The sequence below is a fragment of the Neolamprologus brichardi genome, chromosome 18 (genome assembly GCF_056152115.1).
Source record: "Neolamprologus brichardi isolate AB-2024 chromosome 18, ASM5615211v1, whole genome shotgun sequence".
Lineage (NCBI taxonomy): Eukaryota > Metazoa > Chordata > Actinopteri > Cichliformes > Cichlidae > Neolamprologus > Neolamprologus brichardi.
In genome coordinates, this window is record NC_142121.1 from 22,899,171 (window position 1) to 22,915,876 (window position 16,706).

A 16,706-nucleotide genomic window follows, 5' to 3' on the forward strand; every position below is an offset into this window, starting at 1 on the left:
CATTTGTCATTTGGTGATATGGGAGATTCTGTCCTTTTTGTTTGGACACATCCAGTGATGAGGAACAGACTAATTATAGAGTCACATTTCCTAATGGATTCATAAACATAGTCAGTCTACATAAATAGAATGATTTAGAGGCAGGAAATGACTGTGCATGCCATGTGGATCTCTCCCATTCTCTCTCTCTCTCTGCCTTTCAGTTCGTTTTTTCTATCTGTCAGACGATGCCCACTTACTGCACGGACTGCACGGGAGGTTTTTTTTCCCATGTGTCGGTGAGATGATTTGCAGAGGCATCTTCTTGTGCAAACAAGCCTTTAAAAAGCATCTCCCACGGGAGTGACACCATTAAATACTGTCTGATTCAGTTTCACGCACTGAAATGACTAATGGGATATTATTTTAAGTAAAGTAACTGCATATGTCTCTTAATTTATGTGACACAATGTAAATCCAGACATCCATATCCTTGACTCAGTTGAAGGCTTTTTGAAAAAGTTGTGTATTGCATTAAAACAATCCCACAATTTTATTTTTTTTTCAAATTTCATCTTATGCCCACGTGCGTGGTTATTAGGTGTGCGTGGTTATTAGGTTATTAGGTATTATTATGAGGCTTGCACTCTTCTAACAGCCCTTTCTATTTCTGGCTCTCTGAAGGAAGGAAGGAAGGAAGGAAGGAAAAATGGAAGGAAGAAAGAAACACTGCCTGCAGTGTTGGAAGTCACCGATCCTATTAAATCTAATGAATAAACTAAAAATGTAGATTATCTTTTCAACTTTTTGTTATTTTGGCATCTATGCTACAATAAACCAATAGGGCGTGAATGGTCATTACTTGACATATAATAAAAGCTTGTTTGATGCCCAAAAGGTCACATGAGGCCTAAAAGCAATTTAAAAACATTCTCGGGCTTGTTCATGGATATTAACACGTACAGAAAATGAAGTTAACGAAGGCATTCAGCGGGTGACAGGTAAGCTGGGAACGGCATCAAGGCAGGTAATGACTTGCTGGCGGAGTAATTGCACCTTGAGGAGTGATGTACACAAATGCTCTGCAGACTGGAGGAGACGCTTCTCATGGATGACCTGTATTGTGGGTGGGCACCTGGGCGCAAGGGCCGGCCCACAATTCATCTGTGACACCTGGTCGGTGGCTAACAAGCTGTCAGAGGCGTAGAGGACGTTCTTTAACTCAGATCCAGACCACCTTATCGTGCACAGACTACCAGGATGCCTCGGAGGCTTCACAGAGCTAAACAAACCTGTTAAACTGTAAGTTTACTCTGAAACGTGTCCAAAAATAACTAATAGATACAACAGAATGAAACAAAAATTGGAAGAGTATCATGAAACCTATGCGCTCCCCCTTCTCTCTCTCTCGCTCTCTCTCTCTCTCTCTCCCTCGCTCTCCCCTTTCTCCCTCTCTCTCCGCCTCCTTCTCATTCCACAGAGTGGTAGCGCTGGCACAGCATCGTCCAGAAACCCCTGAGCTGCGGTACTTGCCTCTGTACATCTCTTTACACAGCTCGTCACCGGTAGGTATGAATCAACACAACATAGCTGCGTGGTTTTTAACCAGCACGTTGCAATTTTGACTATTTTTTTTGTTTCTTTGTTTTTAAAAGCGGCTAACGGGTAACCTGTTTTTTTTTTTGTTTTTGTTTTTTTATCTTTCGCCTCTCTCCGAGCAGGTAAGCCAAAAAAAAAGAGAGAGAAGACAAGAAAATCATTGGATATACGAGAGAAGAGACCCGCGCTTATTTTGGCAATCTGCGTGAGAAGATTAATTGAGGGGGGAAAGAAAGCTCCTGCCCTCTTCACATCGGCCAGCTTTAGAAGTGAGAAGAGACGGGACCTCTGCGCTTGGAGGAATCGCTCCTGTGCCGGCAGCAGTGTGCGGAGTGCAGACACAGACTTAGCAGACGCACTGAAGGGGCAGAGGGAAGACAGGAAGGTGGAGGATATTTTACGCACAACAGGGCCAAGCAACCCCAATTTAAAGAAGCCGGGAGTCTGCTACTCCGAGTAGAACTCGGTCTTCGGTCGGATTTGCACTTGACTGAGTCCATAGACACAATTAGACTCTATGTGGTCGGCCGGCATGGATTCCTTCATTATAGCGGCGCTGGCAGTGTGCTCTCTAACGGCACCAGCTTATGGGGAAAAAGGGACGAGCAAAGCCCGGAGTTGTTCTGATATCAAGGTGTTTTACAAAGGAAAGGGGTTCCTTGTGGAAGATGTCCCTCAGTTTGAAATATCAGGTAAGCTTTTGTTCGTGTTGTGCGCACTACACCTCATCTTTACCCCTAAAACTGTAAATGACACGCAAAAACACGTTAATTATACCCGTAAGAGCCACACAGCTGCTTTAAACAGTATCATAATCTCTTTGCGAAATCCCTCTAAGAATGGTAGATGATTGGGACAAAGTCACCACTAGGCTGTGTATATCCAAGTTGTGTATAAATGACATTGGTTCACAAACTCTTAATTTTGTGCTCACAGAGGATCTATAGGAAATTGAAACTCAACGGTGCCTTCATCAAAAAGTTTTTCTTTTTTTTTTTTCTGGTGTAACTGAAAGCAGAGAAGACATCCATCTTTCATGTCACATGGTAAAGCACAAGAGCTCTGTATGTCTTAAGATGAAACACTGCTTTGAAAAGATAGTATGACAGCCCAGGCATTCTGTCTATTTGATTCCTGATCAAAACTATGAGAAATCATCCCACACTCAGCATTTTGGAAACACAGATATATGATATGTGCTTCACTTTCAGTTTTCCTTCATTAGAGAAACAAACAAAAAAAAAGCTGCTAACTCCTGAAGACACTCCCTAATTCTGCCTCTTCTTTAAACTGTGTCATCCTCTTGTGGGGAATTGCCAGCCTATAAATTGCCAGTCACTTGACCATGTGCTGTAACCATGCAAATATGATGCTGCTCACTGTGTCATTCAGGGGCTGATGTAAGGCAGTCACAAGCCCCTTTGCAGTTTAGATGATTGCATGTTTGCCTCCCCTGGAATTCAGTGCAATGCTTTCAAGCATATAAACACACACACACACACACACACACACACACACACACACACACACACACTTTTCTGCTCTACAGTTACAGTATCACACATGCAAGGACAGGACACCTATGCTCATGGTCCCGTTTTTTATGTAGATTCAGATGGAACATCACTCACTTTTAAACTCTTTTTGAACTTTTTCCATTTCCGCAGACTCTGAATGCAGCGAGTGCCTTTCAAAAAAAAGTTAAAAAAAAAAAAAAGATGTAGATGGCAACACATACAAAGCAATCTACTCAATTTACATTTGGATTTTGCAAAAAGACATCTTTTCCTATCCCAGATTGACATACACTATATATTTTTTCCTCCACTGTCCAATTCCCCGTCCCGAGAGCCAGTAGCAGCAGATAAACTCGCCTCCCCTGTGAAGATTGAGAGGTTGGTCAGCACAGACTGAACAGTTCTGAGACAAGAGTGTCACGCATCTCACACCCTTGACCCTTGCACAAAACTGTGATGTGTTTTCCGGTTAAGTTCTAACAGAACACAGTGTGGATGCAGGAAAAAAAAGGGGGGGGATGTGGTTTAGAAAAGTCAGATATTCTTTTTAAACTCTCTTAGTTTTCTGCTTAATGTTGAGCTCTCTCTGAGAGGCAACAGGATGAGTGTGAATGGGGAGCACGATAACGCAAAGTAGATCCTTTCAAGTGATTACACTCTTAGGTAGGGTAGTTGAAAAGATCAAATTTGACAGTGCTATAGAAAGCAGATGAAACTGTAAAAAAAAAAAAATCATCACTCCATTTATCTTTAGTTAGCAGTAAAGGGCCAAGTGGTAAGTGGACACTTCTCATTTACTTGACAGACACATTGAATAAATCAATTGATGGAATTAACACCAGCCCTGGTTCCTTAGAGATACCCCCTTCTTCTAAATGTCTGTAATCCATAATGCTTTAAAGAGGGAATCTGTCTTGTCACGACATTAACTGTATCACTTGTTTCAATCAATGACGTGGAGCTTACTTAAGTTTGGGGTCAATGCCTCCTCAGTGAGAGAGGAGAGGGACACACAGGAACTGAGGATGAGAAAAAAGACAGATGAGACAATGGATAGGCTTTGCACATCAGCAATACTTTCCTTGTGTCTCTATATTTTTGTTCTCTAGCATAAAATACACTTCAGGTGCTCCATTTATTCCTCCAAAATATGAGCCGCCCGAATGCTGCAGTTGATCTCTGACATTTGCAGAGTTTGTTTCCTGCTGTGACACGGGGGTTCGATCAGCGTAAAGTATTGGCTGGGCCTGACTCAAGGTCACATGCTGAGTGACTCGGTTTTGGGAGGAAGAGTTGCATTCCAACTGTGAAAATGATGTCCACTTTTAGTACTTTCAAATCCTTTTTTCATGGCCAAGGCACAGTTTATGAAATAATTATTACTCAGGCACAGAAAGCAGTTCGTGCAGTTATGAGCCAAACACTAAATTTCTTTTTTAAGATGTATAAATCTTGAGCATGGAGTGCGGACATCTAGGTAAATCAAATTTGAAGAGACAAGTTCTGAACTAAGTTCATTTCTGTTAATTTGACTTTTTTTAAGGCATTAAGTATACATGTGCAGTAAATCTGACCCCATATCACAGGCTCCATCTGATTTTCCTCAGTCAGCAGTGAACAAAGGTTCCTAGATATCACATGGTTGTGCCTCCTTTAGCATCTTGGATAGTCCCCTACTCTTAAGTAATTTGCCCTGCAGAAAAAGCCACGAGGAGGAGAGCTATTGAGTTAAGGGTGAGCTGTTTGTTATCGCTGTGTTGACATAATGCTTACCGGACCATGGGGGAACTATAATTTGAGCTCCTTAAACAAGTTCACAGGGGCTAAAGTGAGCTGATTGATGCTTTTAAATGAGCATGATGATGCTATTTCAGCTCTGTAGAGTGTAATCAGTTTTGGAAACAGCTTTTTTTTTGATCCATGTTTACCAAAAAAATGGATGATTGATTTTTATGTCTCCTCGCTGCGCCGCCCCCTCCCTGTCCCACCCCATCATGACAGTCTTGATGACTTATCCTGTTGTCTTTCAGGGGATGACATTCTTCATCTCTCTGTGTTTCTCTCTCATCGGCTCTTAAAGAGAGAGGCGCCAGGCACTCTTTGAAAGCAGTTGGCAGCCACCGAGCGTTAGATCCTCAATGTCACATAAGCCTATACAAAGAGACAAGCTGTATGAGACATCTGCAGGAAGGCTGGTAACATTTTGGTATGCCATTGATTTTCCCATGCTGTATTTGTGTTGTTGGTTGCTGGTTGCTACACACTGACTGTGAGTTGCACAGTGCTCTGGAGTGTCATTATAACCAGTGTTTGGCTAATGATACAGTAGGACTGCTATTTACCAAGGCTGCTAGGAACTCTTCTTGACTAAAGACTGGCTTGTGGCTGGAAATATGGACTGGTCTGTATGGCAGCCCACCATGAGAAGTATGAGAATGTTTTGAACTCGACAGCTTCGCTCAGAATTTAGGGGAAAAAAGTAGCACTGAAGTTAAAAGCTGGTCACTCCTCTCATCTCTTTGACTAAGGCTAAAATACTGGCTGCTAAGAGTGTTTGCTTCCCCTTACTCCTCTTTTAAGCCAGAGGTTAAACGTAGAAGAAGTCCATTGCCAGTAAAAAAAAAAAGAAGCTGGCAAGCCACAGAAAGGCTGCAAAATCAACTCCACAACAGCAAACACATAGTAAATGGTGAAATTATGGGTGCTAGTATTGCTCACTATCTTGAGCAACACTATCTTTTGTATGGCTATTGCAGAGGCCCATGTTCAAATCTGCTCTGGGGTTTTTATGATAGGGCTTTCAATTGTCCTATCATAATAAAGGCTAAAAAGCCTCCCAAAGTAAATGGGTATTTTATTAAAATATAGATTATATTTGGAAAGTTGCAGTAAGACGCTTGTGGTGTCGTATCATTTATGCACCCTCAGCAATGTACTCTCATGCCAGTAAGGATAATACAAAAAATAATTCCACAGTTTTACAGATTATTTGGACATCATTGTCCCACTGTGTTCTTATTAGCTTACTCTCAAGTGGATGCATTATGTTATTGTAACAGCAAAGAGCTATACTATAATGAAAGTGTGTTTGCAGGAAATGAAGACAAGCTTGGTTAAGCACTTTGCACTACTGAAATATTAGTTTTACGTTTTACATTTACTTTTTTCCCCCCTTTGTTAGTTTCCTTTGCTGTGAAGCATATAATGAAACCACACTCGGTAAAAGCAGTCACAGGGTCTCTGTTCTCAGTCTCTATACATATAGCCATCAAAATACTTGCACGGTGATTAGATGTATGGTTAATATTTGTGGAAATAATGCTTTAAATGCAACATCTCAGCTTAAATACACGTGTTGCATAAATGTGACTGCAGGTGGACGTATTCTTGTCACGTCCATGTCCAAGCAGGATTGTCAAAACAAATAAAAAAATCGGTACTCAGACACTGATGGATTCTAAAAAAAAAAAGGCAGTCAGATTACATTAGTCATTTGCAAAAGTGCCAATACCAGCAGTGCAGTCTTTAGCATTTCCAGTTTGCACACTTCACAAATGCACGCAGGCAGGCCTGTCTCTTCGCTACCAGCTGAAGTAGTTGATGTTCACAACACTGAACAACACTTTATGTGGGAATTCTAGATTAAAGTCAGTAAAGCTCCAGTTTTAACAACACTGAAGTATTGAATAGTTCCCATAAATGTTAACTGAGCTGGCACACTTTAACTGTTAGCTCTTTAACTGTTAGCAGTTACCCCATAGCCACATTAGCCATCTGTTATCATTAAGGTAGTGGCTAGCAGCTAGGGCTAATAATAAAATGGCAATGTTAATGTTGGTGCTCCAAATGTCTGTTCTGTCTGTCTGTTGATGGCAATTTAACGCTATCACACTGGTCATTTTTTCCCCCTTGGTTCTGACAGTGGTATTAAATAGCTTGTATTGTTCTGGGTATCTGTATTGAGTTTGAAATTCTACTAATATAACAACCTAATATCTTAAGTTACATGTTTTTTAGGTGTATTTGGCTCATTTTTGCCTTAAGTATTCTTATGTAGTAGAAAAAGAAAAAGAAAAAAATATAGTTTTTTTCTTAAATTATCTCACTAGGTTGAATTTCATTACACTTTAACACTAACACATCCAACATTGCAAGTCTGCAATGCACAAGTTATGCAAGCATGTAAGCCGGATGGATAAACGATCACACGTGTAGTCCCTTTTCTATAAAGGACTCTTTGTAGATAAAGGGACTCAGCAAACTTAAACATAAATAGAAAATACTGTGTGTGTTGAGATAAGTGTTAGCCCTATCTCTATCCCTTATTCCCACTGATGTGGTTTTTTTTATTCTCCTTATGCTGGATAACTAATTGATCACACAGAATTACATATGAATGGAACTCATTAACTGACTCGAAGATAAGAGAGCTGAAGCTTATTTGAAGGTTGATGTCAGCATAAAGCCCCATGCTTCTGTTGGTCTTCCTCTTCAAACAGATTAAAGCAAAAGCAACAGTTGTTTCAGTATCACAGCATGCAGGCTCATAACTCTGCTGCAGTTTAAAGTCTGTCAATTCCTGCATCTGTGCTCCTGTCTGTGCTTGTTTGTGTGTAGCACTAGAGTGTTTGTGAGCGTGCATTTCTCTCTCTGTGTGTGTGTGTGTGTGTGTGTGTGTGTGATAGTGTACCAACTGAAAACACCAAAGTTGTTAAATGCTGAAGTCAGTAAGAAGCCTCTTGAAGCATTAAGCCATAATGGGCTGCAGGGAGCATGAAACAGACCACAGCATGTTTGAAGTTCACACACAGAGAGACAGAGGGAGAGAGATGGACTGCTGACTGACTTGGCCTGCCCTGGTTGGTCTGCTTGGTTTTTCTTGTCCTGCCCCGCCCTCTTAACCAACTGTAAGAAAACAAAATAAATAAATATAACACACAAAAAAAATGATAAATTATGACAAGGAAAACGGTTAAAGGAAAACAACCTCTTTTAAAAAAAAGTCCTTATGTAATCACTGTTTATTCTCGAAAAGCCTGTTAGAAACATGCAAATGTGCCGGAGGAAAGCATCAACTACTTAATTTGACTCATTTTTTTTGGCAGACTAACCAACCTGCTGTTATTTCTGCTTTCACTTCCTATGACTAATGTCAGAAAATGACAACTATTTCCCACACCTTGTAAAAGGTAAGAAATTGAGGTGCTCTGAGAGACTGGTGGCTGGCTTTTAGAATGTGATGTACTACCTTGACAAGCATCATCTGCTTCCTCTCTGACCTACGTGAGTTTCACTGACAGCCACCACTTCCTCTTCTCTCATCTTGGGCTCCCCTTGTCTTATGTTCACTGTCACTTATCAAATGCGAGAGAAGGACTTCACATGTAGAGCCCTCTATATGAAAGCACACACAGAAACAGCAGACACACAGATGACAGCACAGATAACAGGGGATGGCGGTGTCTTTGCATCGGGCGTGTGTGTGTGTGTGTGTGTGTGGAATCAGGGGCTTGTGTGTTGCTTCCCTCAGAGGGCTGCAGTGTGTCAGTGTATGATTCGTCTTTTGTCTTCAGAGGAATTGGTTGTGTCAAAAGGAGAATTATTCCCTCATCACAGCAAGCTCCTTCAGTGTCTCTAGTTGTGTGTATGTTTCTATGTGTGTGGAAGCGAGTGGGGGATAGTGGAGCAGGGAAAGGGGAAGGTTGGGTGCAGATGTGTGTGCACATGTGTACCCGGTGTCTCCACGAGCCTAGAAGTGAAGCTTCGTTTGTGGGTGTGCCGTGAATGTGTGCACCGTGCACGGCTCCTAGAGTTTAAAAACTGCTTTCTTTTCATTTTCTGTCCTCATGTGCAAAACTGTGTTTGTGCATGACTGCAGACATTTGTATTTAGCCTTTTCTTCAGTTATGTTAATGTGCATGTGTACCATTGCCATGCTGCTTCGACTCATGTCCCCTCCAGCGGTGCTTTCTTTAGTTTAGGCGAGAATTTGAAGTGTCAAGGATCTTGCTATGGCTGTATGAGAGCGTTCTTTCTGTTACTCCAGCTGCTTCAAACACAAACCAATGGCTACTGCCGTTTCAATTGAGGTCGTGCAGTATGATTTTCTTTCTTGTTTTTGCAATGTGACACACCCTAGAAAACACACATATATTCCGTCTGCAGGTGTGAACCAAAGGGTATGCTGGGAGATCTTTGTACTTCAGCTAAGACGCTCCTCAGAGGGGAAATCCTATGCCTATACAGCATTACAGCAACAAATTTAGTAGATGCAAACGCATGTATGCAGTTGGAGTATTCATTTGACTGTTTGATTGTGATTACCAATTTATTTGTCTTGATGATACATTTATCTGTTTATTGGGTATTTGGAGCAGATTTTTTCAAAAATAGTGATTTCTAAAGAAAGAAAAATTTTCAGCTTGTATTTTATTTTATATTTTATTGATTGATTTGTTTTCCTGTTGCCTGAGTTTATAAATCTAACAGGCTGTGCATGAATCCCTGAAATAAATAATCAATGAAACCTATGAAAAAATGCCGATTAGAGATTACAACAGCCCAAGATGATGATCAAATTATTGTTTTTTCTTACAGACCATCCCACTCCCCAAGATGTTAGTTTTAAAGCAGAGAAAGAATGCACATGTCAGCTAAGTGTTGAGCCATATGACTAGGAAATGCTTTGTATTCCACTGTTTGAAATGATTTGTGTGTGGCAGCTACATTTTCTCACTAATGCTTCTTGTGAAGCTTCAGCACACTCCTAAGCGCTTCCTTCACTTCAGATCCAGTTCTGTATACGCATTATAATTAAAAGAAACCATGGAAACAGCTGTCAGGCTTATATCTACAAACATATTTAAAAAAAGCTGAAATGGGCATTTAAGATAGATTGTGCCAGTGAATAAAAAGAGAAAATAAAAAGTTGGTAAAAAAAAGAAAGAAAGAAGTGAATACCTAAAATCTGTCCAATGACATCTGGCATGCACAGTAGAAACTGAATTAATATTGCACACACAGGTATAGCAGCATATCCCACAACTGCACACCCCCTTTTTATTAGCGCACTGAGGAAAACATAGGCGACATCTTTGTGGAATGAAAATTGGCAGAAACATGACTGCAAGTTATTAAACCTTCAGCAAGTACACATGTTTCTGAATCAGTGTGTGTGAGACGCAGGCTTCCCAGATGTTTCTCGAGTCGTGAATATCCTCTTTGTCTTCGTTTTCTCATCCTCTCCCCCGAGGTGTAAACATCACTCTCTGTAATCCCTTCCACAGAGCGTGTTTCCGTACTTTGGATGCAGACACGTTGCCGCATTCTCTTCTGCTCTATCAAATCTCCAGCTCTGACCTTTTAAAAAAAAAAATTTAATTGGTCATTTGAAGGATTTTTTTTAGCTGCTATAGACAAGTGCCTGCACACAATAGCTATTACTGCTTTTTTTTGGCATTCATAATTTCCTGAAGATTTTCTCTCAGCGAGATAAACTGTTTCACACTATTTTCTATTACTCTAATTATTTCCTCCCGCTGCATACTTCCTCTTTCCCAAAGTCTTTTCTGGCTTTGAGCTTATATTACTCTCATTCTTTCCATATCTGCTCCTGCAGAGGAAGTTGTGAATTCATTTATTTTTCATTGCAAATTTACTGCATGTTCGCAGATGCGCTGCAAAAACAAAGCTGGTTTGCTTCTGTTGCTCGTTTGTGATTTTCATGGCTCCATATGGCTATATGGCTCTATAGAAAGTCAAGAGCTGCGTTTGAGTTGTCTGTCCTCCAAGCTTTAGTAGAGAGATACATAAACAATATGAGAAGAAGTACAACATGTATTTTCTTAAACATTTCATTTGAATCTTTTTATATTGAGGTGAAGATTTAACAATATTTTAGAGAGAAACCCAACAATTAAACCAGTTGTGAAAAAAATACCTTTTTAACATCTCAAAGAGAACCTGGCCTGTGCTTCGACTGGTTGATGAGAGGCGAGTGGAGAGAGAGAAGAGACGTGTATTTAGAAGCAACAAACAGTAAAAGGTGGACAGTGGGTTGGCCCAGTAATAACAGATTATTAACATGCAGCTTAGCTGGCAAAGGCAGATGGACACATAAGAAAAATGACTAGATAGGAGTTATGAAACTATGAGGGAGAGACAATAAGACATATCACATGCAATCCGGTCGTTAAGTGATTACGTGACGAATCCTACTTCCGGGCCTAAAGTAGTCTGCATTTAATATGGCTTTTGTGTTGTTAACATGTTTAATGTTTTGTATTTTCTTCTATTTAATCTCAAAAAGCTCCTAAAACAGTCAGTGATCACTGTTGACCTCCCTCGGCTTTTATTACCGCTAATCATTTATTTAAGCTCAGTTTTTAAAGCCCAGCCCATGCAGCAGTATATGAATGACTAACCTCGTATTGTGGATGGATTATCTCAGTTGTTCTCCTGGCTGAAGTTTGGTCCTTTTACAGCATCCTGCCATGCCATTACATTTGTTCCTGACCACCGAGAACACTCACGTTAACTTTTATCGAGTGGGAAAAAAGTTCGCTTGTTTATGCTAACATAGCTGTGTCGCTAGCGGTCACGTAGCACATCATTATATACCAGCTAGCCAAACTTCAGTAACCCTACAAACGTCACTGCTGTTTAGTTTTCTGTCTTCATTTATGCTGGAAGTGATAACAGAGCTGTACGTTTTAATTTGTTTCCAAAACCCCGCAGTCAGGACATGCTATATTGTATTTAGATAGAAGCTAGCGAGCTAACGTCCTGCTAACTTCTAACTCCGTTAAATGTCATAAATTCCGTTTTCATGGATGCCTGGATGTTAAACTCAGTTGTTACACCTGGTGGAGCAGAACGCTGATCATTTTATTAAAGATGAAAGACTTTAGACAGTTTTTCAACTCTCAGTAATGCCATAGTGATCGTTTGATATATGGACCTGCAGCTGAGTTTAGGCCCAGACACGGCTAGTGACTTAACGACCGGATAATGGCATATAAATACATAAAGAGCAGAAAAGTAGAGTGTCTCATTTTGAGGTCCTGGTAGTCAAATATATAGAAGTGTAGCATTTATCAAAAGGTCAGTGATACAGGAACTGTCACACATAAGAGGCATGCTGGGAAGATTTCAGCTTGGAAGGATGTATAGATTTTTGTCAATAATGTTGCAAGAGGGACTGCCACTACCATGGTCTCTGAGACACAGATAAAGGTTATTTTCGCCACTGTGCAGACACACACACACAAATGTAAAAAAAAAAAAAAGCAAAAAGAAACTGTGTGCTTGCCCTGCATACTGAACTTTAAACAACTCAAGGAAATTTGTCTTCTTAGCTCAGTGCACAGCACAGCGTCAGCCGTGAAGTCTCACTGTGTGTGCCATCCGGCCCCAGCACGCGACTGCATAACAGGGAGAAGCTGATTAGCAAAGTCGCAGGAGGAGTGCCAATCACACCATAAGGTGCTGCTCCCCACACTACTGTGGCCCAGTGCTCTTCCTGCACCTTAACTAAAAGGCACACCTGCAGTGCAAAATAGAGTCATGTGGTTTTACTTGCACATAATCAGATTTGTTTTTAAAGCGTGTGTAATTTTTTATTAATTTCCTTTTATTTCTTAAGCAATAGATAAATATATGGTACAATATAGGTCCCTCCTTTTTTTAAAGTAAAAGTGGAAAGTGCCGAGGGCATCTGTCTGCCCGGCAGAGACTGGGAGCTGGTACTACAGAAGGGGAGAGCCTGAAAACTAAAAGGCTCTGCTTAACATTCTACTTTTGGAAACTCTAACAACCACAAGTAAGCCTGAATTCAGAGAGCAAAGTGCTCTGTTGGGATAATATGGTACTAAGAGGTCTTTTTATATGATGGAGCTTGGCCATTAAGGGCTTTGTATGTAAGGAGGAGAATTTTAAAACCTTTTCAGACTGTTACTGGGAGCCACTGAGCAGAACTTAATATGGGAGAAAAATGATCTCTTTTTCTAATTTCTGTCAGTACTCTTGCAGTCGTGTTTTAGATCAGATGGAGGGCTTTTATAAGGCTATTGGAACATCCTGATAATAAGGTACCACAGTAGTCCAACTTGGAAGTAACAAATGCATAGGCTAGATTTTCAGCACGGCTCTGACAAAGTGTGCTCCTAATGAATAAAGGTCATGCGATGATTTTTTAAAATGAATTAAAGATCTGGCTATGGCTGATTAATGACTTCTTTATAAAAAAAAGTATTAATGCCATTTTGATTCTTCCTGTAAATCTATTTTCCTACATGCACCATCTTCCTTTGCTCTTAGTTTGAACGTGTTTACAGTGGAAACTTTCAGTTTAGCAGTTTTAACAGACTTTCAAAAACTCCATGATCCCACAGCATGTCTGCTTCTCCATCTGGTACATTTTTGGGACCTCAACTTTCTAATTGCAATAAACTGCAAAGATCACTGGCCTTTCATGGCATTAGTTCTTGCAGCAAACAGGATACTCAAATACGTTCTTCTAAATGTGCACTTTAGTCTTTTTAAGATCTCTGTCTTCCAGTTTCTGGTAAAGCAGTTTCTTCCATTTAAAAAAAAAAATCCGAGTCCACTCCAACTCTCATCTTCTGTCAGATTTAGTGCTTTCTAAGCACATTCTTCTGTATTTAAATAGTGAGATCTGATTTCATGTGACATCATTTGTCAAGCATTATTTGTGACCAAGAAAGGCCTGAGTAGTTCATGGTGGTTTGCTTATTTGGCTTGACCAGCCCTTGCGATTTAATTTTGGAGGTAGAGTGACTGTCTGAGGATGGAGGAGCAGGAAATGACCGAAGGATTACTAAGACCTTGTGAGAAGAGGGTCGCATAAAAAAAGCTCATAATTACAGGGGGAAAATATGCAATTACTGTCAATTGTCATCCTGGTTGCTAGTATAAGATTAGTTTTTATTACCCAAAGCTTTACCTCTATGGCTCCCCCTCCCCACACACACACACACACACACATATCACCACCACCACCACTTTTCTGACTCACTATTCACTTCTTCCTTAACATGTTCTTTTTTCCCTTTCCCGTCTGTCCACTCCCTTTACCAACCAATTTTACTAACTCTCGTCAGTTTCTCAGTGTGTCTCCCTTTTCTTTGCCTGTTTATGAGCATCGTAACCTCCAAATAGACATGCCATATGAACCACTTAATTGCTAGTAGTGCTCCTGTATATCTGTCTGCCTAAAAATAAAAGAGTAGGGGAAAGCCAGTTTGGAACATGTGTAAGGAATATGTTATAGCTGCTTGGCTCTATACAACTTGGCAGCACATGACTGAACAAAATGCTGAAAAAGGGCTTCCTCTACTGTACCCTGTCAACACCCCCTTTTTACTCTTCTCTGCTTGTTTATTGAGGAGGGCAAGCAGTGAACAAATGAAATTGCCAATGCAAATGACTTATTTAGCTTTCCCCAGCTTCTCTTCAGCTGTAACACCAAACATTGTTGGACTCACTTATTAGTGTTTCATTTGTCTTATTTCTTGTCCTTTGCAGTCTTCATCTCTTCTTCCCACCCTGCAGAGTATTCTTGCATAAATATTTTACATCTTCCCAGTGAACTCTGTCAACCCTTAGTCCATGCCTGAATCACTTATTATAACATATAAAATGTAAATCCGAGTGTATTTCAATTTGTCCTATCAAAAACTACTCATCTTGCATTACTTTGTTCTTTTTTTTATATAAGCACTCATATTAGACAACACATTTTTCTAATTTGTGGCAATAGAAAGTTTAAAAATAGCTTTATTGACATGGCAGAAAGAAAATGCTTTACATCTAAAATAACTGTACCATCAGTATAATTCAAGCTAAATCGGACATATTTCTAAATGATGGATGATGGAGCATGAGTACAAAGATAAAAAGTCAAACAAGTAAAGTAAAAAAACATGTTAAAGAATGTATTAAAGACAGTTGTATATGGTATGTTCTCTTACCTTACGGCAGCATTCTGGACCACCTGAAATTTGGAAAGGTTGTGTTGAAAGAAACAGGAACACAGCCAGTTTTTAAGCTGACTGGAATGTAATAAAGGCATGGCAGTAGGAGGCAAGGATAGACACAGTCTTTCATCTTACGCTGTTCTCCTCTGCAGCCTGTCTGAAGCTCTCAGCTGACTGAAAATATGCAGAACGTGATACAGTGAGTTCGGTATCTTGCAGCAGTGTATTTCAGCTGAAATCCCTGAATCATCAGTGTCGTATTTGACACCTTAAGGGAAGCTCAACTGTCTTGCACCGTTTGTATCCAGTGACTTTATTGGTGATTGTAACAGAAAGCTTTGTCAGAGATAGTCTAGCATCTCTGCTCTTCATTTTGTGCCTGAGTGTGCGTATTTAGTCCAGGATCTGGTTTAAACTAAAAGCCTTCTCTTTAAATCTTTCATGCTCCTGCTACCGTCCTACTGAGATAAAAAGAGAATCTGTGAGATGATTCAAAGGGCTTATAAGTTATTACTTTTTCACACACGTTCAGTTTCATTATGTCATTCTTTATGTGTGCCTTTTTTGAATTTTAACTAAGAATCACGTCTTTTATAGCCACTTGATCTTGTTATCTGTCTTGTTACAAAGAAAAGTTGCATGCTGCATCATTTTTTCATCTTATATATGTGTGTTTGTCTTTGTATTTGTCAGCTTTGTGTGTCCTCTAAAAACAATGTTATGAACAGCACATGTAGCTGTGATGCAGCAGTAGTGGCAGCGCTCTGTCATACAGTCTGTCCTTTGCGTGTCCCTATACCATGCACCCTACTTTCCCAGCAAACCCTAGCAGACTCAGTCCCAGCCCTGAGGCCCAGGGCATCACTCAGTCAAATTGAATCACAAATCCTTTTGGGCAGAAGAGGCTGTGGCTCAGGATGAATGGTTTTGGTTTGTCATGTGATGTCTGCTGATGAATGGCCAGGGCCTGGAGGACTGAAAAGGCTGAACCGAGGTAAGTGGGACTTGTGTAGGTCATTTCCCAGGCAGATTTTGGTCATCATATATTCTCCTTCTACAGACTGAATTCTTTTGTTCTTCAAAACGAACTTCTATATATCTATAATTACTAGTTATTATAGTAATATATATTTAATAACACAATTTTAGATTACTTTCCCGTTTAAAATGAACTTCTTGTAGAAAGTACATTAGGCTGGGGAAAAACGTAACAAAAGAAAAAGCAATGTTCCTGTTTTTTTACTTTTCTTTGCAATAAGAGAAACACAAAGAAAAGTTCTGATGTTTCATATTGGGATGCTTTCTCAAGAGAGTTGTGCTTTTACTGGAATCAACTCTATTACTGTAAGAAGACCCTTTCTTCTTAAAGCTTCCATTCATTTTTAGGCTCCTAGTGTTTTCCCGATATGACTTTAGAAATTAAACTTACCTTTTTTTCACCCCTCGGGCTCTCACTTCCTCTTGTCAGCTTTCCTCGCCTTCTTTTACTCTTTGCTCTCTTCATATCTCCCTTGGTTAGCTTGCCACGATTAAGCACAGCTGTCACACTTATCCAGAAGTCACTCTTTTTTGAATTTTTTATAAATGTGGTCTGCTATCTTTCTTATTCCCTGGC

The 16,706-nt window shown here is 40.1% G+C and overlaps 1 protein-coding gene across 2 annotated transcripts in view; it reads left to right on the forward strand.

Moving 5' to 3' along the window:
- The first annotated feature begins 1,263 nt into the window (after positions 1-1,263).
- gpc1b (glypican 1b) overlaps positions 1,264-16,706 on the forward strand; it is a 61,589-nt gene continuing 46,146 nt past the window's right edge. Inside the window, exons 1-3 of one of the 2 annotated variants that reach the window (XM_006786545.3) lie at positions 1,264-1,281; positions 1,460-1,544; positions 1,701-2,270. In XM_006786545.3, coding sequence (XP_006786608.1) covers positions 2,096-2,270 — 175 coding nt within the window. In that variant the 5' untranslated portion in view covers positions 1,264-1,281; positions 1,460-1,544; positions 1,701-2,095. Of the gene's footprint in view, positions 1,282-1,459; positions 1,549-1,700; positions 2,271-16,706 lie in introns of both variants that reach the window. The other variant, XM_006786546.3, reaches the window with a different exon arrangement.